We start from the raw sequence: 27,799 nt of genomic DNA, 5'->3' as shown, positions 1-27,799 counted from the left end.
AACCCAAGGCAGCCGAAATACCCCCAATCCCCTATAGAGTCTGGGTGCAGGTTTTTTTTTTTTTTTTTTTTTTTTGTTGCTATAAAAGAAGAATGTCAGAGCAATGGAAAATGAAAGTGGAAAGTTTAGGGAAGAAGACCAAATGTGGAGGATGCCAAACACGAACTAGGTGCCCGCTAAATGCCACACAGGAGTGGTGGAGGAGCAACACTTTCGCAGAACTACCAATCTGAAAGAAAGAAGCAATGGGAAGTAGTGTGATGACCAAGCATGGTAAGAATATGAAGATTGTGGAAAATGGTGACATGGTGGAGAGAACTGTGCAAGGCACTGTGGGGCACCCTGATTCAATGGTGTGCTGGAGAAAGGCTTCTCAACAATGACTGAAAGGGACATGGGGAAAGTTGGGAGAAGAATCTCCAGAAAAGGAACCCTAACATGGCAGCCATGTTTGGACCAGGCAGGAGCCTACCAGAGAGCAGGGTAGCAGAACACATTGGTGAAGAGAAGGGTGTGGAAATGAGGAAACCAAGAGTCTAGCATGAATAGTTAGTCCATTTCCCGAGACAGGGATGCAGAGGGAGATGGGGAGTTAAGCAGAGCCAAATTCAGGTTGAAAAAAATCAGTGTTTCTATTCTATCCTACCTTGCTGCACTGTGTTTATCAGCCATAGTTTTCTTGTGGACTCTTTTTTAATTTTTTAGAGATTTATTTATTATGTATGTGATTGTTCTGTCTTCTGATATGTCTGCAGGACAGAAGAGGGTATCAGATCCCATTATAGATGGTTCTGAGCCACTATGTGGTGTTGGGAATTGAACTCATGACCTCGAGAAGAGCAACCAGTGCTCTTAACTACTGAGTCATCTCTCCAGCCCTCTGATGGACTCTCTATGGTATTTTAATATAAAATCATATCATCTGCAAATAAGTATCCTTTTTGTGGTTTTTTGAGACAGGGTTTGTCTGTGTGACAGCCCTAACTGTCTCTGTAGACCAGGCTGGCCTCGAACTCACAGAGATCCACCTGCCTCTGCCTCCTGAGTGCTCCTTAATGCTGGATTAAAGGCGGGCGCCACCACCACCCAGTCAAATAAGTATACTTTGACTTCATCCTTTCCTATTTATCTTTGTCTTCTTTATTTGACTAATTGCTTTAGCTCAGACTTCAAGACCTTATTGACCAGGAATGTAGACAGTGGACATCCTGATCTTGTTCCTGATTTTAATGAAAATGTTTGAGCTTTCCTGTTTAGCATAATGCTGGCTGTGGACTGGCTGTATACTGATTTTATTATGTTGAGATATGATGTAGGAGGTTCTTCTGATTGTGTGTTGCTTTCATTGGTTGAATAAAGAGACTGCCTTGGCCTTTTGATAGGGCAGCCCTTAAGTGGGTGGAGTAGACAGAACAGAATGCTGGGAAGAAGGGAAGTGTGGCAGATGCCATGAATCTCTGGCCTGAGATGGACATAGGTTAAAATCTCTCCCGGTAAGCCATGATCTCATGGTGATACACAGATTATTAAAAATGGGTTGGATCAAGATGTGAGAGTTAGCCGATAAGAGGCTAGAGCTAATAAGCCAGGAAGTGTTTTAATTAATACAATTTCTGTGTGGTTATTTCGGGGGTTAACCTAGCTGGGCGGCAGGACGCTGCCCGCTCCACTTACTACAGAGATATGTCCCCTGCATCTCTAGATTCTCCAGGACTTTTATCATAAAGAGATTTTGGATTAACTGATAAATGAATGTTTTTAATGTGGCACAAATGTGCAGTGGAACACTCTTCTGCCATAAAAAGAATAAAAGGCTACAATTTACAACAAAAATAGATGGAACTGGATGTGTCCACTAAATGAAACAAGTCATACATAGTCTCACTTTCACGTATAATTGTCTTCATCTTGGTGAAAACTGTCCTGAGAGCCTGTGCTCTTCCTAGAGTTCAAAGCTACTCAAAAGGAATCCTTTCTCAAAATGAATAAATGTAAAAGACAATGAAATAAAACTTGAGTTGATTGATTAATATGTTTGACTTTGCTGAGATGCACATTACCCTTGATAGAGAATTAGAAGTTGAGTTAGTATATACATGGATTGCTGTGGGATATTATGGTTCTTATTCCTTCCTTACAATTTGCTACACATGTAGAGCCTGAAACAACATCCTTTGTTATCTCATAGTTCCTACAGTTCTGAAGTCCAAAAAAAGTGTAGCTGGGTTCCCTGCTCTAGGCTCCACATGGTACGATTAAAGTATATCACTGAGGGTGGGCTTTGAGGTTTCAAAAGGCCCACACCATTCCCAGTTGGCTCTCTCTGCCTCCTACTTGCTAGTAAGGATGTAAGCTCTCAGCTACTACTCCAGCACCATGCCTACCTGGTGGATGGATGGATGGATGGATGGATGGATGGATGGATGGATGGATGGATGGGATAGATAGATAGATAGATAGATAGATAGATAGATAGATAGATAGATAGATAGATAGATAGATAGATAGATAGATAGATAGATTGATAGATAGATGATTGATAGGTAGATGATGGATAGATGATTGGTAGATAGATGATAGATGAGATAGATGATAGATATGATAGGATGATGGATAGATGATTGGTAGATAGATAGAAGATAAATAATGATTATAGATAGTAGAGATACATAGTAGATAGATAGATAGATAGATAGATAGATAGATAGATAGATAGATAGATAGATAGATAGATAATGTGACAGAACAGGATGAAGGTGTTGCTTCTCTATCTGATGACTTGACTTCTGACTCACAGGCTCAGCAGGGCTCATCGTTAGAGGTGGGGGTGAGGTGATGCACTGTTAATTAAAGTGTACCGTCTAGCTGATACCTGATAGGACTGTCATGTCCTAAGGTACATAGTGGTCCATGTGTCCAACTTAAAGGACAGAAATTAAAAGGCACGCAACCTGAGCCTACGAGCTTGAGCTCCCCTGAACTGTGCTGCTCCCCAGGCACACAGCAGGCAGAATTCACGTCTGCACATTCAGTCTCTGCAGAAACCTAACACCTCCCTCTCGCTGAGCCAGCGCCACCAGGAAATTAACACCCACCCAGGTACATGGACAGAATTAAGCTGAACAAAAAGACAGCTGCTCTTACCTTTCCTTTTTAATCACCAACACACAGCCCTGGGGATTACTAGCTTTGGGGTGATTTGGGGAGGATTACTCTTTCATTAGTGGCCAGGGTCAGTTCCAATATAATGTCATAGGAGCCTTTTAAGATAACCTTTAGGATAACCTCCCAGGCATCCCTTTCCATGTGTGAAGGGTTAAATTTTGCAAACCACAAGCAAACTCACTACTCATCAGTAGTGTCTGTTAGTTTTCAACAGACACATTACACAAAATTATTTCTGCTCTGAGTTTCCAGGTGTCTAGAACATTATTGTAAATCTTGAGTGTAACCTCTAATAATAACAAGAAGGACTGGGAGCCAGACAAATGGATCAGTAGGTGAGAGCACTTGCTGTTCTTGCAAAGGACCCAGGTTCAGTTCCCAGCACCCCCATGGAGGCTCACGAACATCTGTAACTCCAGATCCAGGGGATCTGGTGCCCTCTTCCAGCCTCTGTGGACACTGCACATGTGTGGTACACATACACACATGCAGGCAAAAGGCCCTTACACATAAAACAAACTTTAAAAAGAAGGAATGAATTCAACTGATCCTCTATGTAACAAAGTTAAAAAACTTTGACTCCCCTCTGGTGTAGGAAGTCCTTCTGAATATGTGTTGCTTTTATTGGTTAATGGATAAAGAAGCTGCTTTTGGCCAATGACTTAACAGAATATAGCCAGGCTGGAAAAGATATATAGAGAGAGTAGGCAGAGTCAGGGAGAAGCCATGTAGCCCCGCCAGGCACAGATGCCAGATGGAACTTTACCCTTTACCTGGTAAGCCACAGCCATGTGGTGATATACAGATTAATATAAATGGGCTAATTTAAGATGTAAAAACTAGCCAATAAGAAGCTTGCTCTGTGTCTGGGTAATGACTGCAGACTGAAACTTCCCTCTTCCTAGAATTCTCATTGCCCCGCCTCTACTTCCTGCCTGGTTGGACTGCCTATACTTCCTGCCTGGCTACTGGCCAATCAGCATTTTATTAAAATACAATTGACAGGGTACAGACCATTGTCCCAAATCACTTTGCCCCTCCCTTTAAAAAAAAAAAGAACTCTGAATCTAATATCCTTTGTTCAGCTTTTTGTCCAGACCATTATCCATAACATCTTGTAACCAACACTCTAAACAAAGATAAATATCCATAATCTATTTTGGGGGTTTGTGGGTGTAGTTTTCCAGGCTACTTCCTGCTGATTGGGGGTACTGATAATCTTATTAGGACCTAAAGAAAATTTAGAATTATGATCAAGTCCTGACTGAGTATCCTGTGAGGCTTGATCATCTCAAGTCTTTGAACTGTTCTGGATGAAGAACTCAGATATCTGAGCCATTCACTCCTATCAGAAATATAACAGCCCACTTGGGTGTGGTCTCTTATGCTATAAATGCAGCTGTAAAGCCTGTGCTCTCTCTTGCTTTCAACTCTTGCTTCTGTCTGCTACACTCTGTTCCTGTTCCCTGTTCATGCAGAGGACTGTGATCTAGGACAGTGATCTGCAATTCTCCCCTAAATAACCCTTTATTATACGTAATTCTGAACTAGTGTGGGATTATTTTGTAACTTCCACCATCATTTCAGGATTTCAACTTCTTTACTAACTTTTCCTTCCTGTTGCTATCTCGTCTGTGTTTCTGATCTTCTCATCTATTTTGCTGACCTTTTTCTTTATATTTCTCTCCAGAACCTGGTCTTAATTCCTGTCGTCCTTTTTCACTAGCAACCTTTTGAAATATTACCTGGAAGTTTACCTATTTCAGAATCTTTGGATTCAGTAGCTGAAACATGATCTTTTTGAAGAGCCATGGTGTTTTGTGTGTTGGTTCCTTTTAACACTGCTGTGACAGAAAGCTGACATAAAGCACCTTCCTCAAGGAAGGCTCATGGTTTGAGCGGATGCAAAACCATGGCAGTGGGAGCATGAAGCTGCTGGTCACATTGTATTCAATGTCAGAAAGACCAATGCTGGTAGTCCTTAGGTCAATTTTAAGCTCTAATTTGTTTGAGAAAAAGACCATATAGCAATTGTGTGTGTGTATATAGGGGTAGGGAGTTTAACATACCTACAATGTGTATTACACACTAAGACATCAACTTATATTTGTTTGGCTAAGTGAGTCCCAGAGAAACAGACATGAAAAAGAGACAACACTAGATTTGTTAAAGATCACGATGCTATGTTTATTGGCGAAAAGAAACAGGGGGAAAAAACTGTGAAAGGGAGAGATAGCCCTCTAGCAACACTCTTTCTCTTTGAAATAAGTTAGCAAAAGAAAATATTATATGAAACAGATCCTTAAGATAGATAAGGCAGTGCTCAAAAATGTATTTTTGAATATAAAAATTCAGGTATGCAATTAGTAACATTCAAAATCAACTACAGCTACACAATTATAAAAATGGTTTCATTTGTTTTAACAAAGTGTTTTAAAGTTCACTGTATCAGAACAGGTACAATGTTCTGAAGGCATACAAATTCACCATGAGCATTCTGGATTTGGTTCACTGCTGTGCAGTGCGCCCAGGTGGCCAAAGCCGCAAGGATAAGAGTGCCTCCATCATAGGCTTCTGCACGCCCTCACTATCGATTTCACAATAAAATTGAAAAGGCAGGGCTCAGGGGGCTATTTTCCCCCCTTTCCTTATTCAAGTTAAGCAAACACAATAGAAAAGGCCAGGGAAAAAATGCTGGACATTTAACAGACAAGAGCCATGTGCAAGAGCCCAAACTTGAGACTTCATTTGATTTTTTTTCCTAATTTTTTTAACATAGGGTCTAATGTACTCCAGATCCTCTACCACCATGGCCAGTGCATGCACTTCTAGAGATTGAACCCAAGACTACATGCATTCTAAGCAAGCATGTAGTAGCATTATCTGAGTACACAGCATACAGTGTTAGTTAGGATACCATGGGTTGACCTCTCCCATCTCTAACAGAATCTCTATCTACTGGACCTATTTTTCCTTAGTTTCAGATCAGCCAACCTGCAGAAACTCACTTTGTACATGTCCAAGCCTAGCAGTCAGTTACCAGCTCCTGCTAGGATGGATGTCATTTTATGTCGTCAACTTATGTTACTAAGGCTCTGCCACTTACCGTCTGCCACACTGCAACAGAAGCCTGGCACGCTGGTGGCACAGCTTAAGCAGTAGCTACTTCAAGTGCTTCACACTTTGTCACAGCAGGGCTGGAAATACTCAAAGTGGAACTATAAACCCCACCCTGAACTGAGATCAAACAAACTCCACTGCACGTCTCTGCTCACTAGCCTAAAAACACGCAAGATCTCAAAATATCATAAAATCATGAATTGGCAGGTACTTCAAGATCACATCAGCACCCTTTTCCTAAGCGATTGGCCTTCCAGATACAAAGACACACAGACGGGTGCCTGCACTGAATTTCAGCTACAGCTCCTTTACTTTTAAGAGGATATTATCTGTGAGGTATAGCACATACTGCACTTAGAAAAGAAGAACTAAAAGCAAAACCTGCCACAAGGCCTAGCAAACATCTTCATACCGTTTTTAAACACTGGCCTTCCTTTTTTCTTTAATTAGCAGGAAATCAGTTTTAGGCGTGGTTGTGAAGTGTATGTAAGTGACTCTAACGAGAAGAGTAGAACAGAGAGAGAAGGAAGAGTAAACAGAGGGTGGGTGCCCACCAGAGAGGAACTCCACAGAGAGGAACTGAGGGTGCACCTCAGTTGCCCAATTCATTCCACCAAGTCTCATCCTGTCCACTGCAACACTCATCACCTATGGGGATAGCAAAAACGAGCCCCAAACAAGTGTAGCCTCCACGCTTCAGACACTGCCCCGCTGCTAATTATCTACTGCACTAGAGCATTAAAAAGTAATTTTTATATGGAATGCATTTCTTGATTTCATTCCCTATTCTCTTGGCCTAAAGTGACTATGTGGAAGGAAGGTGGCACAAAGTCACCATGAGAGTAACATAGACACCCAGCACTGCAACGATCTCCACAGTGAAAATGCTGAGCGGGGAGTGGGATTTCCCCTTCTCTAAGACAAGATGCCGGGAGTTGGGGTCTGAGCAGCAGCCAGACAGGGGAGCAGGAGAGACAAAAGCTTCCTCAGGGCTTGGTCTATGAAAAGGGAAGCCTGTCAGTCTGCGAGAGAGATAATTCAGTAAGCAGGAATCCACCTTCACAGTGTCCCAATAGTCAGCCTGGGGCAGAGGGGGCCACGGGGACCCTAAGCTACTCTCCTGGTCCAGAAAGCACAATGGTTCTGAGTGCAGCACTCTACTGACCACAGCCCAGGGAAGACAGCACTCGGGCCAGAGGCGTCCCAAACCTGGAAAGCCAGCCCGACTGAGCATCACATTCCCCTCTACAAAGGTCACTCAGCGGTTTTCATCACTCCCCAAACACAGTGGTGCCCCCTCACCAGGCAATGGACTGAGGAGTATGAAGGAGGGGAGAAGACACAGACACTCCCACCAGTCAGCACCAGAGGCCCTAATTCTCCACTTCAGCCTCCCTCCCTAAGTTGCTTCTAATCAATGCTGTTGGCTTGGTACAAGACTTTAGCAGATTTGAAATGGATTTCTTCCTTCCACAGTCCAGTAAAGGCAGGAGAGGAAACAACCAAAGGATAAGACAACTAAAGACGAAATCTGGAAGTCTGGAGGATACTGGAGGATGATCATCCAAAAGATGCTTAAATGTGTCCAGAGTCAAGCTGCTGCGGCAAACTGGCCACCCGCTGTCGATTATCTAAGACACAATCTCCCACCGAGAGCCTTCTCACTGATGCCCTGCTACTGGGAGCAACTGAGGCAGCTACTGCTTTATGATGACGGAGGCAGTTTCTCTCACCTGGCAGTCAATGAGATAATGTACGGCAGATACATTGGTTCAGCAACGTACCAATATTAAGTATGCTAAGCAGATCGCTGCCCCAGCATTCATCCCACCAGTGTTAGGGGTCATCGGTTATTGCACAGACCCTCTGCTTGGCTCCCTACCAAGCACGTGATACAGTCATCTGTCCCTGGCATCCTCCCACAATCCAGCACGACTTGTCAGCCCACTATTTTGAAACAGGGAAATTGAGGAACCACATTAGGTAACTTCAAAGGACTCAACCAACATGTGACCGGACCACAGCTCACACCCAGATCTGCCCACATTCACACAGTAAGCTATTCAGCCCTTCTAACATCTTTAAAAGGTACTTGGACTCAAGTCCAGTCACTTACAAGGGCATGGAGGGGTCAGCCTTTCAGGTGCATGACTCCAAGATGGTTGGAGCTTGAAGCAACAAGCCTAGCCTCATGTCAGCTACGCACCACGGGCACCCTTAAACTCCTCATGTTCCTTCTGACACCTAAGCCAGTCTGAGACCCGAACTGATTCCCAAGGCTCCTAGGATATGAATGTGCCTCAAAAAGCCAGAGGGGAGTATATAACTTTCTTTCCTGACTAAAGAAAGGCTGAAGACCTCACAGGTACCTCAGCAGCATGGAAAGAATCTGGAATGGCTGGGCTGCCCTCTGCCCTAATCTGTCTATCCATTCTTCTCCCCTCAGAGGAAAAGACAGAGTTACTAGGCACAGTTCAGCAACTGGCCACACGACCAAAGCGATGAGTGCTCACCACCTGTGGTCTGGGGGTGGCAGAGCAGAGGTCGGAGTAGATCTGGCCTTGCACAAAGAGCAAAGGGTAAACCTGGATTACCAGGAACTCTGACGGTGCCTGGGAAGCAAAGAGCAGCTGCAGGTGACACGGGATGGTGGCCATCCTATAGATGCAGAGGGAAGCTGCAAAAAGTGAGATGGGGGAACAGATAGAGCATGGCACAGGTAACATAGATGCTGAAACCAGAAAAGGCACAGGCTAGGATGATCAAAACAAGGAAAGGGTTATGAGAGATGACCAGAGCTGCCATCACGAAGGAGACAAGGACTCTGGCTTGACCCTGTCACAGCTATGGTCAGGTGACATGGAACCCATCTGAGCCTTGGTCCTTTGACTGTACAGTGAGACAACAATCCTGCTTCCTCACATGGCTCCCATGAGGACCAGATAAGATCATCAACACAAGAACACTGTGTGTATGGCTAGGCATAGGCTGAGACATGACCACCTGCGGGCTGCTGTCTTTGCAGTGACACTCAGGCTTAGTGTCAACGCCGGAGCACTGACCGTCACTTGGCTGGCATGCCTACTTCCTGCTGGCCCCACAAGGGATCTGTCTTCCCATGCACTTTCCTTGGCCCAACTCCAGTGAAGAACGGAAAATACAATCAATAAAAGTAAACATTTATAAATAATGAAGAAAAATAAACAGAGCAGGGAACATGAAGGTTTTTCACTTTCTGGTGGCTCCTGTCCAAAAGCAAATAGTTCTTTAGGCCACTACTTCACTCTCGATCAAGCAGTGTCCCAAGATCACAAGACAAGAGACATGGGAGGGGGAGGGCAAGAGAAAGAATCCCACTCAACACTAGAAAAGACATTCCATAGCCAGTTGTGATTGAACAAGACGGTGCAGTCCACAGGAGGGCAGTGTGCCCAGGGCAGGCTCTCCAGGGTTGCAGGAAGGGCAGAAACACCAGGGATGATACTGTGTGAGGTGGTGACAATGGTTTCCTTGGTGAGGGGCAAATCTTCAAAATTCTGCCCTTCCTGCTGAACCCTATAATATCTGCTAGGCCTTCCTGCCACCACCTGGGAATCAGTGGCTCCTGCAGCTTATCTGCTGCTATTAAACAAAGTCTGATCTGCGAGAACTTGGTGGGATGCCATCCAGAGAGGAAAATGGTCACAAGGAAGAGTCCCCTACACTAGCCACAGAACCTCACATTGTGCTACAGACACTGGGGTTTAGGATTCATGACTGCTCCCATGGGCAACCCTCAAAAATGTCCAAATTGCAAACACCACGTTGCTGCAAGTGAAAGGCATGTGTCTGTGAGACGGAGTCCAGAGGGCATTTCCAAGACGGTCCACCAGCTTCCGTCCGCGGCGCTCTCTGCAGACTGCCATGCATTATGTAAGACACACAGCAAAGCACTTCTTCACAGCATCCCTAGGAAGGAAATACACGGAGATGAACGGGACGTTATCACTGCAAAGGCTCCACCATGGCAAAGACAGTTCTTGAGCATTTCCCAGGGTACCGTACTGCTGAAGGAGGAAACTGCAAGGGCAGAACCAACCACTCGTCACCTGCAGTGCCAACGTCTCTTAGCAGTTTTCTCCTGGGCAAATTACTGGTCAGGCTGGAGTTTGAATTCTCTCATCTGACAGATGGGACATGCTCACTTATCCTAGGACTAGTCCTGGGGAGTAGTAAATGCTTGCTGCATTTCTACATCAGTCAATCAGAACACAATGAGATCACCAAGGGGTAGTCACGAGGGCTACAGTGCACTGGCAGAAGACTGTGCAGGAACACCTCCAGGAGCTCCCTGGCACAGGGAGCTGGGTATACTAACATTACTGTGCATTAATAACAGGCTCACTTAGTGCCTGGGATTCAGTATAGCTCCGGTAAGCAAAAAGTGGGTGCTCAACAGATAGCTTATCTGTGCAGGTAGACCTCTTCTCTTCCCCCACTGCACCTGGCTGTAAGGAGGAACCCTAAGCTCTCACCCTCACCCCATCCCAGGTTTGATACTGTGGTTTTGGTGTACAGTGTTGGGGATCACATGAGGTGAGTAAATCCAACTGCCTGAGCAGGCCATGAATTTTAACATCAAAAGTCATCAAGGAGCCATGTATGGTGACACATGCATGTAATGCCACACTCAGGGAGCTGAGGCAAAAGGATTGCGAGTTTGAGGCCTGCATGGGCTACATAAGAGAACCTGTCTTGAAGACTCTAGTGGACTGTCGAGGTCTGCTGCATACTGAAGTCCCAGGAGTACTCTGTAAGTAAAGTAAGGGGGTTTATGGCCAAAATAAGTCCCTTCCTGCCAGGTCACACACACTGAGGGTCGGAAAAGCTGGGCAGAGGAGTCCATCTGATTTGTTTAACCCATTTGACAAATTCACCTGGTTTCAAAGCCTTTTCAGCTGTATAATCTGCTCTGTGGACACTAGAGAAAACCATTCTAGAAGCCAGACGGAACTCACTGTGGTTCCCTCCCTGCTAAAGGAAGATGCAACTGCTCGACACAAAAACTCTTGAGTTCAAAAAGAACTGTAATGTTTCCATCACTCCCATCCTGATCAGTGTTGAACCCCTGAGGAAGGACACTGAGTGAGTCCAGTTGTGTGGGTAGCTCCAGCTATACGGAGCTCTGGTCATTTAAAAAGGAGGAACCCACATTTTCATTTTGTGCTGGGCCCAGTAAATTATGTAGGTACTTTAGGGACCTACGAGATATGGTCAAACTATTGCCAAACAGATAAATACTTCATAGATGCTCAGATGTAGCAGACCTTGGCTTATTTCAAATAGCAAGCCAGCTCCTGGGAAAACCCTGCCCATATTCTTCTGAGAATATGTTCCTCATGGCCCCAAAGGCAGTATTTCACAACTGCTACGTCCCTGTAATATTCCCATGCACACAGGGACGCTTTGTGGGCTTGTTAGCCGTGCTCCCCAGCACATTCAGAACACTGTTAGCAGCAGATCTGGAATGCGGAAGACATGGCTTCCCCCTCTTTCCCAGTCCCTGCAATTTTTCATTTCCTCAGCACAATTATGGAAAATATTTTTATTTAGTAGATTGAGAAGAATAAAATTAAGTGGCTTCATTAGAATGGAATCAGAGGCAAAGGTCCTATGACTAAATGAGAAAAGCCCACCATCAAAAGTGGTTAATAAACAAACGCCCAGCCTCTGGGGACGAACCAGCCCCACCCACCCCACTTATCAATGTCTCATCTGAGGTCTTGGAAGTCAATAAAGTCACCAAGTTCACATTGCTAAATAGGAGGCGCTGGTCCTCTAGAATCCTGGCCCTGCTTTCCCTCTAGACTTCTGAAACCTTTCCTGAGTGAGCCCCTGGAAGAAAACAGGCACTAAGGACCCCAAAGCCCTTGTTTAGTTACACTAAATTAATCACCTTTCAAACGACCACCTCAAAGCTACAGATTAAAGGCATATTAATATGCATCAGTTCACCTTCTCTGACTAGAGTGCCCCAAACACCAGGAACTCATAGCCTGGCCAGCACATCGCTAGTTGAACAATGAGATCAGGAGAACCATGCCCCTTATCATAGTAATCTATCAAGCAGATGCATGACCTGGGCCTATCTAGCTCAAAGAAGTTTAGTACAGATAAATAAAATAGCATGCACTTTCTGCAACTAAACTAAAATCTCCAAACCAAAGTCCATATGCAGGAGCTTGAAATATGGCTCAGCCATTAAGAGCATTTGCTGCTCTTCCAGAGGACCCAGGTTCAATTCCCAGCACCCACATGGCAGCTAGCAACCATCTATTAGTTCCATTTCCAGGGGATTCAACAGCCTCTTCTAACCGCCACAGGAAATGCACACATGGTACATAAATATACGTGCAGGCAAAATACACATAAAAATAAAAATAATTTTTTTTTTTGTTTTTTCGAGACAGGGTTTCTCTGTGGCTTTGGGGCCTGTCCTGGAACTAGCTCTGTAGACCAGGTTGATCTCGAACTCACAGAGATCCGCCTGCCTCTGCCTCCCGAGTGCTGGGATTAAAGGCGTGCGCCACCATCACCCGGCTAAAAATAAATATTTTTAAAAAAATTAGAAGTCCTCCTATGTAAACACACTGTGGGTCACAAATCAAAGAATCCCTATTTCCAAATACAAAGTTAGTCTTACCTTGCATATGGTATGAAGGAAAGGCTATACCTACAAAGAAACGCAAAGATCAAAGTGAATGAAGGGAGCAGAACCCACCCACCCCCAGCAGAAAGCTCCTGAAGCTCTAGGAGCACCCAGTGATTTCTACTGGCCTGTATGCATTCACACATCACATAAACCTCTGCTCTGAAAGTAGCCTTGTGGCAGAGAATGGCGCAAAGGGGCCATATATAACAATTACCCCTCTGATTCCGGCCTTGCCTGTGGTACTGCTTAACACATGAGCCAGTAGTGACCACCTGAAAAAGGCACATTCCTGACGCCCATATGGCATCAGAGTCCTATTGTCAGAAACTGCAAATGAAACCCTCACCAGTTGTGATCTAATGCTTTGTAAGTTCGCAAAAGAATTTATTTAACTTCGACCCAGGTGGGGTCAATGTTCTATCTGCTCCACTAAATTAAAAAAAAAAAAAAAAAAGCCACTACCTACCATTCTATAGATGAGAGTATACCCTGGCACAACATTTCAAGAACCCAAGCCACACTGCCTATAAGAAAACCGTGCAGGGGAGAGACACCTGCCCTGTGTGTCAGTTGGGAGTAAGTTGGTCAGACTTAATATTCAGTTCAAAGGGAATCACCATTTTCCAGAGCCCAGAGGAAGGCTGACTCCTTGGAACTGACTTGCAGTATTTGTAGGTACCAATTTCTGCACCCAGAAGAAAGCCAGAGCAGAAACACAAGCCATCAAGTCAGGCCCTTGTAGTACCTACTGGCAAAATGTGTCTCCTATTAAAACGAGGCACCATTCTTCCCCACACCTCTCACTTTCCATGTGCACACACTTAACTTGTGAACACGGTGAAGTCTGAAAGGCAGTTTGACAAGAGTATTTTTTCAGAAGGTCAAAGTTCCAAAAGGAAGATGGGATCAAGCTTACACTCCTATGATCCATTTCTACTAGCTAGGTGCTCACCAGCCAGGAGCTTATTCAAAACACCCAGTCTCCCTTTTCTCTGTATTCTAGCAGACATTTTTATCCCCAATAGCACTGACTGAAACTATTCTGTCGGCCATCATTACTCATGGATTGGACTTTCAAAGTAACACAGAAATGCCTCGGATGGGATATGTGCCACCACACATCTCCCTTAGGTGTTACACAGTTTTAAAGAGCCAAGAACCTACAGTTGCATTTATGGCTTTAAATAGTCATGTCTTGGGCTGGAGAGATGGCTCAGAGGTTAAGAGCACTGGCTGCTCTTCCAGAGGTCCTGAGTTCAATTCCAGCAACCACCATCGTGGCTCACAACCACTTGTAATGAGATCTGGTGCCCTCTTCTGGCCTGCAGGGATACATTCAGGTAGAACACTATATACATAATAAATTACTTTTTTTAAAAAAGCCATGTCTCTGGTCACCTTTATACTACACTTGGCCTCTGGGTTACAATCTCCTAACCTTCACCTAAAATTTCTCAAAGCCAGCCCACATCCAGTGAGGATGCTGACCCTACATCCACATGGATTTTCATTTCCCTACCTACTGCTCCCTCAGCTCAGCTGACAATGCCCTTGTTGACCTTCTACAGAACGGTCATTCCATCACAATCACTGATTTTCCCAGCAGCATCCTTCTCTACCTGACTCCTAGCCTCTTTTTACCAGCCTTTATAATAACTGCACTTTCCGGACGTGAGGAGCTGAGTAATAGTTGTGTATCTGACAACTGACCATGAGCTCAGCAAAAATGCTGTGGTCTGAGGCCTCTGTGACCATTCAAGACCACTAATGCAGTCTATTGGCAGTGGGCCAAGTCAACTGGCTGCCTTCCGAAGCCTGACTTCTGTTGCCTTACTGACAACTTCAACTCAAGAGCTTCTGTTTTCCTAGCCTTCTAACCCACAACACACGGGTTTTCTCTCCTTTCCCACCACAAGTCAAAGGCAGGGCTGGGAGTGGGGGAGGGACACTGGTGTTACTTACCATGTCAAGGCCAAAGACTGCAAAATGCAGAAGATGAGCGCTAGTGCGTTTTTATGCCACTAAAAAAAAAAGACACAGTTACTGGAAAGTGTGTGACAAAGGATATAAACCAAAAAGGTCACGGTCACAGAAGACTAAAGTTCACACTTACCCAAAAGGCAGAACACAGGGTAAGTGCAAAACACAACTAGAAGAGAAAACACTCATTAATACTATGTGGTTCAAAGCATTTAACCCATCCAAACAACCGTGTCTGTGTCGGGAAAAGAGACCCAACTCTACAATAAACACGCATGCAGACTGGAAAAGGCAGGCTGTCCTTCCACATTTAAGCTCTCCCTAAATGTCTGCAAAGAAAAGCACATTCTGGATCAGTCATTAACTTGTCAATCTTCTCATTCAAGACACGAAAGTAAGCTGGCCACAACCTCTCTCTGTAACCTTACCTCTGGAGTAGGAAAGGTGTGTGAGAACAGAGGTCAACACGAGCGAGCTGTCGATTGCATAGCCAGGAAGCTGTGATCTGTTTACCTGTCACCTGACACTGCCCTGTGTCCTTTCCTGGAAAGTCTTCCACCAGAGTTGCCAGGCCATCTATACCTGAAGCTGGAAACAAGCCACTCACTGCTTGCTCCGGTCCCTACCATAGCTGTCATCACACTGCTCTCTAATTCCCTAATCAGTGTGCCCGGAACTCTGTCCAACACTGCACTCTCAAAGATACCAATAAATAGCAAACACAGCCATGGCCTTAGGAAACACTCTTGTGTGAATGAATGAGAGACACACAAGCTAAACTAAAATTACAAGCATGCCAATCAAGTACAAATTACACAGTACTGATGATTATGCTTGGAATCTAGAGAATGGGGTCTGGAAAGATTTGACAGATACATGGATAACTAGGTCAAAAAAGAAAGATATATTCTGGGTTGATGGGATAGAAATAAAGTCTTCCAAGTCAGGTGGTGGTGGCGCATGCCTTCAATCCCAGCACTTAGGAGGCAGAGGCAGGTGGATCTCTGAGTTTGAGGCCAGCCTGAAAAACTTAGAAAGCCCCGTATGCATAAGACCATGTTTAATTCCCAGGATTAAAAAGGAAAAGAAAAGGCACACCCCCACCTATAAAGCCTATGGGGAAAGCAGTCTGCCCTTACCAGCACCAGGATTGTGGCAATCAGACGCGTAGGCTCAAACATGCGCTTCAGCTGCTTCAATGGCCCCATGAGGAAGGCGGTACTAAGAGGCAAACACACACAAGCCATTAAGGTCAGAACAGAGGAACCAGCCACCTCCCCAAGAGCTCCTGCGGCAATGACAGGAGTAGTATTAGCACAAGCAGTTCTTGCCAGGCACTGGGCTTGCATGTCTTTTGTGCACTGCCCTCATTTAGTCCAACAAGGACCTATGAAGTAGAGACAATTAGTGCACTCATTTTAGACAGGAAAAAAAGCTCAAGGGATTACATAACCAAGGTCACCCAACTAATATAAGAGCAAGGACAACTCTTTTCTCTCTCTCTCTCTCTCTCTCTCTCTCTTTCTCTCTCTCTCTCCCTCTCTCTCTGGGAGGGGATGCACTGCTTCCTTGACTATATACCCACAGGAACAAACCAAGAGCCCAGATTTAAGAAGCACAAAGCACATCCTACAGGTTTAGAATGCTAACATTCGAAAACAGAACACTTCTCTTCTTTCATACTCTCCAGGAATTTTAGTGATGATAAAAGTAACATCTACTACAATTGAATGTTTGCTAAATGTCAGGTGTTCAAACAGTACTCATTTCAGCCCCTTAACCACTTTAGATGGGTGTTTCTGTTCCTATGTCAGAGACATGGAAGTGAGAGGTTAGCTAACCGATCTGAAATCACACAGCGGGGAATCCAAAAAGCTCGTGTTTAACCCACACCTATTCTAAAGGCACCCTTTGCATGAATTTGTATGAAGGAAACCTGAGAGGCAGCTAACGGGAGTGATCACAAGGGAGGCAGATACACACACCTAACACAGCACGGACAGGTACCAGGCTTCTTCAGTCACATGAAGAAGTACTGCCCAAATGATAAACCGTGGGAGTTTCTTACAGCTGGCACTCACTACAAGGGATGGCAGATGACATTAACTACTGAACATTCAATAAAAGGCATATTTTGTTTTGTTTTTGCTGTTTGCAATGGTCTGCCCCTCTTTGAAGTTAAGCTGTCTTCTGAGCTCAAGTCTCCAAGCTCAGAGACTCTTTACCAAACAGACTAAGCAACAGATTCAAGGCATGCGTGTACAAATAGATTCTGTGTAAAGTCGGAAACTCCTTGTAAAACACAGAAACAACAGCGCAGCCCTCCCTGTTTCCCTCTGCTGTGCTATGGCTATGGTGCCTGTCCCATTAAGAACTGCCAGAGGGCCGGGCGGTGGTGGCGCACGCCATCTTGTCTTCTCTCGGCTAACTTTATATTTGAAGTTGGAAAGGAAAAAAATACGAGTCTTCAAAATGGCGCTGCAGCTCTATTATTTTTCCTGCTTGATTTCTCCGGAAAGAATGGCGTCGGGGAGAGGCCATTCTGAGCCGGGCATCCCTCCTAGTCCCCTGCTTCTTCTTCTGGTTTGTCCAGGTCTTGGAAAATGACCGTGAAGTAGAAGAGGAGCAGACTCAGCTACAGGAGAGCAGCCCCTGACACAACAGGCAGCCTCTGCTATGTGTAGGCTGGAACCCTGAGGATGATGGTCCAGAGGGCACAGGCAAAAGGTCCCCAATATCCCTTGTTTGGGAAAAGGCACCTAGGGTCACCCCATATTGCATTCCAGCATCCAGCGCCCAGACACCGGCTCCGTGCCCTCCCGATGGATGTGCCTGGCTCTCAGGCTGTGTAAATAGTTTTCCTGCTCCTTGTCACGCAGGCGGATCTCTGTGAGTTCGAGACCAGCCTGGTCTACAGAGCAAGTTCCAGGACAGGCACCAAAGCCACAGAGAAACCCTGTCTTGAAAAACCAAAAAAAAAAAAAAAAAAAAAAAAAAAAAAAAAAAGAACTGCCAGAGGTTCTTCCGAAGTAAACAACATACCTGTATAATTAGACTCAGGCTGTACATTTGCCCCACACTGTGGGCCCAAACCAAACCCACAAAAGCTAGTGTCTGAGAAAGCTTCAAGGCAGCATCAGTCACCACTACCTGTGCTGTCACGGAAACACAAACACCATGGAAGGAACCCTGGAGAGGAGGTCGCCAGTTCCAGGAAGGAGGTGGTAATCAGCAGAGCTTCACACAAGAGGTGACATTAGAGGCAGGACATAACAAATAAGCAAGTTGGGAAATGAGAAATGACAAAGGGGGAGCAGAGGGATGGGCAGGGCCGCAGACAAAGAAAATGGAGGGGAAAGAAGTGCAGAGATGCCGAGAGATTCAGAAGCACCAAGTCAGGATTCCGCCTGCAGAGGAGGCAGAGAACCACATGGGGGGGGCTCTACACAAAGGTTCTAGAACTCAGAGGAAAAGAGCCTGGGAAGAGGTACAAAGGAGGGGAGTATGATGGTGCAGCTGAGGGAAGGAGGAGATGGACGAAGCTCAGAAGAGCCCGGGTACCACCTTTGCTAGGAAACCATCCCTGACCCGCTGTCAAGTCATTTCTCTCAGAGCTTCCCTTCACGTTACCGTCTGTGTCACTGGCTCGCTGGTGAGCAAATTCCAGTGTGGCAGTGCTTACCCAGTGAGTCCAAAGTCAATCAGCGGGGCCAAACGGCCACAGGAATGAGAAAGAAAGCCAAGTAAGAAAGACAACAGTGGGCTAGGGAGATGGCTTGTAAACGGAGACCTTTTGGAGGCTCTTGTCTTTGGGCACCATTTTCTAAACAGAGGCTGCTCTTAGTTTCCCTGCCGCCCGACCTGAATAATCACACACAAACTATATTAATTACAACACTGTTTGGCTATTAGCTTAGGCTTCTTATTAACTAACTCTAACATCTTAAATTAACCCATTTCTATTATTTTATATTTTACCACGAGGCTTGTGGTTTCTTACCTCTTGCTTCTTGGGCAGCTACATGGCGTCTGCCTCCTTCGGCAGCAACATGGCATCTCCTCAACTCCGCCTACTCTTTCTATATATCTCTGTTCAGATTTATCACCAGGCTTTACTCTGCTAGCCATTGGTCAAAACAGCTTTATTCATAAACCAATAAAAGCAACATATACACAGAAGGACATTGCACATCACTGCCTGCTCTAGCAGAAGACCAAGGATCAATTATCAACATCCACATGGTGGCTCACAACTGTTATCTAAATCCAATTCCAGGGGATCTGATGCCCTCTTCTGACCGCCACAGTGCTGTGGGATAATGTTTTTGTACACTGTAAAGAGTTGTCACTTATATTGGTTTAATAAAATGCTGATTGGTCAGTAGCCAGACAGGAAGTATAGGTGGCACTAACAGACTAAGAGAACTCTGGGAAGAGGAAAGGCAGAGAGTCAGTCACAACCAGATGCAGAGGAAGCAAGATGAGAATGATGTACTGAGAAAAGATACCAAGCCACATGGCTAAACATAGACAAGAATTATGGGTTAAGTTGTAAGAGCTAATTAATAATAAGCCTGAGCTAATGGGCTAAACAGTTTATAGTTAATATAAGTCAATATGTGTTTCTTTGGGACTGAATGGCTGTGGGACCAGGCAGGACAGAAACTTCCATTTATACCTAGGCACCAGTTACATATGTGGCAAACAGATATACAGGCAGGCAAAACATTCATAAACAAAAAAATATAAATAAATTAAAATATTTAAAAAAAAAGAAACAGAAAAATGGGGCTGGAGATAAAGCTCAGAGGTTAAGAACACTGGCTACTCTCCCAGGGGTCCTGAGTTCAATTTTCAGCAATCACAAGTGGCTCACAACCATCTACAGTGAGATTTGGTGTTCTTTTCTGGCATGCAGGCATACATGTCAGAACACTATATACATAATCAATAAATAAATGTTTTTTTTAAAAAAAGAAAAGAAAAAAAGACAACAACAATTGAATTATTATGGCTGAGTTAACATGGGGAAACTTGGACTCCTGGAGCCCTTTCCCCATAGGACTCTGAAGCCATTTATAGAAACATGGGGAGGGAGAGGGTAAGGGAAGGAATGACTGCCCAGTTAGGTTCCTGAAGTTCATTCTAACAGGGCCAGGCCAGCATTTCCCACCAGAGGCAGGGCTGGCATTGCCTGCACAGGTGTAGCTGAAGCACCCACGTGAAGGAGGTCAACTCGGGGTGTCTGTGCACTTGACGTAGGCAGAATGGCTGACCTCCCCTGGAAAGCACCCATCAGATGTCCTGACACAGGAGCCTGAGCCTCAAGCCCAGGATGGTCTGGCACTGCATAATAACCAGTTCCCAGTTTCACAGTCACTCGCCTGCCTTGTGGCTTTTAGAAGCAGTGGCTGCATCCAGTCTCTGAGGGTAGGGAAACCAACACAGGGAGAGTTGGCCATACCATGTACCGTGGGGACAGAGCACCAGCGCTCTGTGCTGTAGTCCCTCACATGTGAACAAGTGGTCACACACTTCCTGCTTTCTCCCAGGGGTAAAAGGTAAACCAAGATATAGGATGTTTTGAAATAAGAGAATGTGAATGTGATCTGTGCCAACTGTCTCTCCTTCTTTCCAACTCCTTAAAGAGATGAAGCATTCATCTTCCCCTCCCTCAAACACAATGGATATTTTACCATCCAATAAACAGCAAGGTTGGAAAAAGGAGAAAAGAGAATGGTTACCTCCCAATTGATGCCATGTTACCCAAGGTGTAAAACACTGCAAAGAGGCTCAATCCTTTCCTGGGCACCCACAGCAGAAAAGTACCCTAGAGGGGGAACAACAGGACACGTGTATGTAAGCACAGCAATGCCACGCCCACCAGAGGCACACAGCTGCCCTCCTTGCCTCCTACTGCCCCCACCCCCGTTTTATCCATTCAATTTAATGAAGCATCAAAGAGAAAAGTGGGCAAAAGGAAAAGAATAAAGCAGAGAATGAGGAAAAGGCAGTGGATGGAAGGAAATCTTACCAGCAGTGAGCAGAGGATTCCTATAGCAAAACATGCGATGAAGCCTTTTATTCTGGTGCCCCAGCTCAGCGTTGATGCCTCCACAACCTGCAGTTTCAAAACAGTTACATACATACATGCACATTTAGTGAAAATGAAGAAAACTCACAATTGATTCAGAAATGGTCTTAAAGGCCAAGAGAAATGGTATTTAGAACTGGCAAGACGGCTCAGCAAGTAAAGGGACTTGAAGTGCAAACCTGATGACTTAAGTTCCATCACCACAAACCACATAAAGGAAGCAGGAGAGGAGTCCTGCAGGCTGACCCCGGCTTCCACACCAGGGCTGCCCACCTGCATTTATACACATACATAATAAATAAATTAGGAAGAAAGGAGGGAGGGAGGGAGGGAGGGAGGGAAGGAGGGAGGGACCAAAGGAAGGAGGGCCTGGGTCATTGGAGAAGACGAGGGCCAGACACTCAGGCAGTTTGGTCCACTGGCCATGCTTTCTCATCTCTCCTACCAACTGCATAAGTTGCCGCAACATTCCTGGCACTTCAGAGGGAGAAGGCCCTCATACTTACCAGGACACATCCTTTCTACTTATTCTTACTTACATCATGCCAGCAACAGCTAAATCAGTCACAGTTAGCCAGATCCTAGCTAATTAATCGCTATCCGTTCATCTTGACTCTCGGCACAATTAATGCTTCCTCTACATTACGTCCAAGGGAAGGCAAACTTTCCAGGGAAACTACTAATACAGAAGAGCTGGAGAGCAGATCTCAATGGCCCTTTCCCATGTCAAAGATGACAATTTGCTGGGCCACAGGCCTTTCTAGGCTGTCCTTAAGATGCGGGAGGGCTCACTGCCCACAGATGGACACAGGAAGCTGCCACTGAGAGATCAAACCCAATCAGCACAGCCAGGTCCGCATTTACACACCTAACTAAGCTCCCCTTATATAGGCAGCTCAACTTCACAAAGCAAGAAAGACCGCCTACTCCACTGCCACCCAAACTGATGGAGGAAGGCAGGGGAGCAGGACCACTCCCTTGGCCCTAACTAGCCCTGGCTCAGTGACTTGTTTCCAACCTGTCAAACCAGAAGCTGGAAGAGACCAAGAGGCTCCCGAGGTGTAACAACTACTATCCGGAAAGGTTTAACCTCCACCTGAGAGAAGATACTTAGGTCACTGAAAAAATGGCTCTCTCTCCCCACTTCCATAGAGTCCCTGTGACGCTGCATCACCACACATAGGAACACACTGAATACCTGCAGAAACCTGGCACAGAGTGTGACCCTGAAGAGAAGGCACATTTAGGGATGGGATGGGCTAGGGGTGTAGCTCAATGGTACAGTCCTACCATGAGCAAGAAATTTGGGTTCCATCTCCAGCACCTCAAAAAGGAGGCTTGCAGCAGATTTTCTAACTACATTCCAGATATTTGCTCTTACACCCAGAGAAAAGTGTAGTCCTCAACCCTCAACAAGGAAACTTCTCTTTGCAACAGACAGAAACCATTACAGAAAACCATTCCAATCAAAATGCAGAGTGGAGGAGGCCAGTACCAACAGACACATCTAAGACTCAGGGGCTACTGCGGATAGAGGGGGCAGAGAACAGGGAGCCTGCTGTAAGATTATGTCTCCTAGAAAAGTCAGAAGCTACACCCTTGAAGTCTCACTAACTCAGCTGCCTACGCATGACCTGAACAAGGACACCACCAACAGACCTGCTAATGTGGAAGGGGGAAAACCTGAGGAGCTTCAACAGTAGGCAACTTCAGGCAACTAAGGAATGCTGGGAGCAGGACGATCAGTCTTCCCCAGGGAAGAGCACACCAACTGGTTATCCAATACCAAATGGTCAGCCCTAAAAACATATACATACAATATATTATATATATATATAACATTATACAGGCTGAGCTCATGGTATTTATGTATGTAGTAAGACACACAACAATAACAACAAAACAACAACAGCAGCAGCAACAAAAGAGGCCATGAATTTGAAAGTGAACAGGGGGGTGAGGTAATATATAGAAGGGTTTGGAGGGAGGAAAGGGGAGGAGGAAATAACGCGATTGTAATCTCTCTCCAAATATATGAGTGTGCACATTCATTCCTTATACTTAACATATATAATTCATATATTATACATATATATTAAAGAGGAGGAGGGCATGCACTACAATGTTAGGACCTGACAACTGAGCCCTGTGTTTCCAAGCAGAGGCTACTTGTCCACCTTGAAGAGTCTATTTCAGCTTCCCTGGCTCTAAAGTAACCATACGATGTTGTTGCCAGGATTCACCAGGCCCTGGACAATCAAGTTAGACCTCTTCTGACTAATCCATGCAATTCCCACCAAGCACAGAAGAAAATGAACAGCTCCCACTCTTCCTACCATGCATGGGCCTTGCCAAGGTGGAAACAAGAAGCCATGTGAAGGAAAAGGGACAGAGCATCAAGAAAACTACTGAGTGTCACGGCACCAACAGCCATGCTCAGAAAGGCCAACCTTGTTCTGCTTAGGTGGAGAAACTGTAAAGTATCAAAGCTGAACTAGTCTTGACATTCAGAACATTCCAGAGTCAGAGAAAGACAGTGAGAATCACGCCCTTGTAGAGAGTAAAATCACTGACACAAGACAGCCATCCTCGTTAGCAGAGGAGTGAGCATCCCCGCCTGTCGTGTGGGGAGGCTGGGTTTGTTCCCTGCGGACTGGGAAACTGGCACTAGTTATTTAGGCAAGCAATGGTGGAGGCAAACAATCCCAGCACTCAGGAGGGAGAGACAGATGGATTTCTCAGTTTGAGGCCAGCCTGCTCTACAGAGAGAGTTTCAGGACAGTCAGGGCTACACAGAAATACCCTATCTCAAAAAACCAAAAAGAAAAATAAAATCACTGGCCAGAGAAAGCATTTCTTCCCAAAGCATGATTGTGCTTTTAACCCTCAGATACAAGAGTGACACTGTGTTCAAGAAATGTCTCAAGATGAACCCGTATAAATGCTACCTTTTCTTTAGCAGGGAGGGCAGGGAGCAGAGGTAATTCGTCACCAAGTTTTCCGCTGTAAGTGTGCGCTGACACTTGGTCAGGGAAAGAGGAGGAAGCTTTGGTTCCCCTTCTTCTAAACGGATTTGGTGAAAGGAAAGACTTTTTGTCAATTTGTGAAAGCAGATTCAGTTGACGGAAACTCTCTCTCTAGGCTGTAGTTTCTGAACTCTGCTAGCAGAGCTTTTTCCAAAACCAACACAGCTAAAACAGTACCTGGGTAGACCCTGAAGGGAATGCAGGGAATCACAAGCTGTCTCACGAGCAGTCATGCACAAAGGGCCCTTTGACTCCAGGATGGAGAAGGTAGAGGGATTCTTGCCAAGAGCCATTGTTAAAGGACTGTCCAGGCAGATAGGACAGGCATCCGGAGGTGAGAAAGGAACGCTGCTGTATTCCTGCGTGTTATGATCAGACACACTCAGACCTTCCTGGTCCCAAGAACCCTTTCCAGGACACACCAAGTCTATTCTTTCAGAAAGGGCTCCACTGAAACCAGGACTTGAGAGTGTTTATGATGACAGGGTATCAGTTAGAAGACTTATCATAGACGGCTTGTGCCTAAGAGACCTGCCAACTTTACAGCTACCTGGGAAGGACAGAAGAAATAAGACATACTTTCATAGTTGGCATTAAATTATAAAATGTTTTCTAACTTTTCTGGCAACCTCTTCAGGTTATATAACTGAAAAGACTTGAAGGCAGCTTCATCCAGCTAACCACACAAACAGGAATTTCGCCACAGAATCCTCCAGTTTTTCCAGGCTCAAAACCATGGAAAGTGTGACCACATTAGTTAGTACTTAACAAGAGGCGGGACCTAGTAAGTGATTCCCAAGCCAGAACATCCCTGACAACGAACCCTATTGGCTACAGGAAAGTTCCTAGAGTTGGAGACCGGGCAGTGCCACACAATGACGCAGACCAACAGGAATCTTAGGAGGAAAGAGGAAACTGGCGATGTTTTCAAACAAGAGCGAAGCCCACGGTCCTTTAAAAACAGATGGAATACATGGTGCTCTTAAGAGGAGGTTAAAGCCCTTCACTGCACACAGACACTCGCCCTGTGGGGGTAGCGGGGCAGGGTTGGGGGGGGGGACTTTGTATTTGTTTTCAAATGGTGCTACCCTAGCCACGCCTGGAGACCCACCCACTGCTACAGAGGGACAGCACCCCAAGGCCAGCACTACACCCAGTGTCTCCCCTTCAGCCCCAACTTTGTAAAACAGCTTGTTGATGTCTATGGAGTTTATCTTTACATGACCATGAGGGTCGACTAAGTCTCGGGGCTTCCTCAGGCTTCATCGTATGAAAGTTCACAAGAGGCCAGAAATTTTAAAATTAAAAAAAAAAAATTACTCGTTCTAATTCTAATGATTGTGGAGAGGCTGGGAAGTTGCAGGGCCGGAATCGAACAGCAACTAACCTCCGGCTGCCATATCCTGCCCACCTGTTATTTATTAACACAACCCAGGCTTCCACAAACCAGGGGCTTTAGAGCCCCATCAGATAGCCTGGAGAGGACCTGCAGCTGAGGGTCCTCCCCGCTGCTCTAACCACCTACATCGTGTTTCCAGGGATCCATTTAGCAAGTACCTTGACTTAGTACTTTGTCCTGTTACCATAAAAACTTAGCCAACTGTTGTCCTATTGAAACACTGAATTTGCAGTAATCTGAATCTGTCCTGGGGCCACTGTCGCTCGTACTTGGCTTCAAAATAAACTTATTCCCTTTGAGGTGAGGTTGTGTTTTTGCAAAGACAAAACTCAGAACAAAATCAACCACAAAAGTGAGAGCAGGATGTTGGGAAAACCACGAGAGACATAACTAAATATTTGAGAGGAACTCGGTTTCCAAAGAAAAGGGACCATATAATCTTGTTCAACACCCTTGTTTCACAGAAGGGAAACCGGGGCTAAGAATACACCGAGTAAAACACTATTCTGTCTTGAGAAAGGAAAACGTAAACAAACTCCCAAAGCACCTAAAAGAAGACATTCTCGGTGGCTCTGGAGCTAGGAAGTTTCCGGGCCATCAAAGTCCCACTAATAAAACAAACACTGGCAGTCTCCGGGGTGCTTGGGAATCTCTAGTCTAGGAATGAACCTTGGAGACTCAGAGACCTGGTAGGTCCCTGTCAACCAGCCGTTCACGGCGTCTTACTACTACTTATGCAGTCCGCATAAGGTCGGGTCTGGAACTCACACCCCACAACCAATGCCAGCCCGCGATCCAGAGAGGGGGGCTCCTTTCACCAAGGCCGCCGGCCTCACCCGGCTCCAAAGGGAGAGCCCCGGCCGGCCCAGCTGGAGCGGGGGCGGCGGGGGTGGGGGGGCCAGGCCCAGGGGTGCAGGTCAGGCCCACGCTCCCACCCGCACAGATTTCTGGGGTCTTCCTCCAGAGCCCCCGGTTCTCCCGAGAGGAAGTAGGGAAGGGTTCGGGAGCCACGCCCTCTGCAAAGTCCCTGCGCTGCCACCTGTGGCAGTGTCCCGGCTGAGCTCCGCGCCGCGGGCGGGAAGGGAGCAGGGCAACTTTCCAAGAAACCCTGGCTTCCTCGGCTGCGCTCACCTCGGACAGACCGCTGCGGTCCTCGGTGTCCTGGCCGCTCAGCACCTTCTTCAGCTTGTCCATGTCGGCCCCCAGCCGCCGCCTGTCGCCTTAGCTCCGCGGACGGCTCTTCCGGGTGCGCGGCCCCCGCCCCTCCGCCCGCCGCCAACCACGGCGAGCCCCGCCCAGGCACCTGCCCACCTGCCCGCCCGGCATGCCCCGCGCCAGCCACGCCCCCGGCGCCAGCTCCTCGGGGTGACCCGGGCCGGACCAGGAGAGTTTGGGTGAAGTTGGCCAACCCCTAACTGGCTGCTCTCCCGGGCTTCACGCTTTCGTTCCGGCGCCGAGCACCACCACGTGCCAGGGCCTGGAAAAACTCAGGGCAGGCCTTGTGCTGACTTACCCACAGATGCTGAAGTTAATCCGCTGATGGTTCTGTGTGCACCGCAGAAGATCTTCAAAAACAAAATCAAACAATCCAGGCCAACTGGAACAAGTCAGCGTGCAACAGGTTGGAGCAGTGCCAATGTGTGTGCAATTCCTACCTAATTCCTAGGGGAAATGGCTCGGGAGATATGACCTAAACAACGCCTAAGAACAAATGACAAACTGGCTGAGGAGAATCAGATAGTTTTGTCTTTGGCGAATGCCTTACTTCTGATCAGGCTGAAGCATTACTGAGGCTACGTAGCAGAATCCGTGTGAACCCACGGGATCTTCCAGACTAGACAGAAAGCTTGCTCTCCTGGAACACTAGCTGCTGGGGAAATCTGGAAGACCGATCCTAAGATTAAATTGGCTCAGAAAAGCACTGAGACCGAGGTGTAGCTCAGTGAGATACTGCTTGCCTAGCATGTGTAAGGCTTTCGGTTCAGTTCCCAGCACTGTCCCTGCTTCCCAAAAAGAGAAAGGAGGCCACAAAGGGAACTTCAGAAGCACCCACTGAAAGATCACTCAGACCTCCTCCGTACTCCCTCCAACACTGGGGGAGAATCCACATACTGACCAAGAAGTTAGGCCTGTTAGAAATGACTGATAACAGCCAAGAGTTGTTCACAGAGCCCCGTGTACACCAGATTACCATGACAAGCCAGCAGGCGAGGCTTGTGTGTGTTAGCTGAGAAAAGCATGGACCACCCTCCTCTATTTCCTGGAATAAGAGTTTGGTTAGAAAAACCATCTCTTTAATCTCCCTCCATGGCCTAGGATCACAG

At 46.1% G+C, this 27,799-nt stretch overlaps 1 protein-coding gene across 1 annotated transcript; it reads right to left on the bottom strand.

Moving 5' to 3' along the window:
* Nucleotides 1–5,333: 5,333 nt before the first annotated feature.
* Sft2d2 (SFT2 domain containing 2) lies at nucleotides 5,334–26,707 on the bottom strand. Its single transcript, XM_005370108.2, has 8 exons — nucleotides 26,607–26,707; nucleotides 20,991–21,077; nucleotides 20,701–20,786; nucleotides 16,096–16,177; nucleotides 15,090–15,125; nucleotides 14,939–14,997; nucleotides 12,968–12,997; nucleotides 5,334–10,233 (listed from the first exon to the last, which is right to left on the bottom strand). The coding sequence occupies exons 1-8, from the start codon at nucleotides 26,667–26,669 to the stop codon at nucleotides 10,194–10,196; spliced, it is 483 nt and encodes a 160-aa protein (XP_005370165.1). The 5' UTR covers nucleotides 26,670–26,707; the 3' UTR covers nucleotides 5,334–10,193.
* Nucleotides 26,708–27,799: the final 1,092 nt, after the last annotated feature.

The sequence above is a fragment of the Microtus ochrogaster genome, unplaced genomic scaffold (assembly GCF_000317375.1).
Source record: "Microtus ochrogaster isolate Prairie Vole_2 unplaced genomic scaffold, MicOch1.0 UNK70, whole genome shotgun sequence".
NCBI classification, from domain to species: Eukaryota; Metazoa; Chordata; class Mammalia; order Rodentia; family Cricetidae; genus Microtus; species Microtus ochrogaster.
This window is presented reverse-complemented; position numbering and strand designations above follow the sequence as displayed.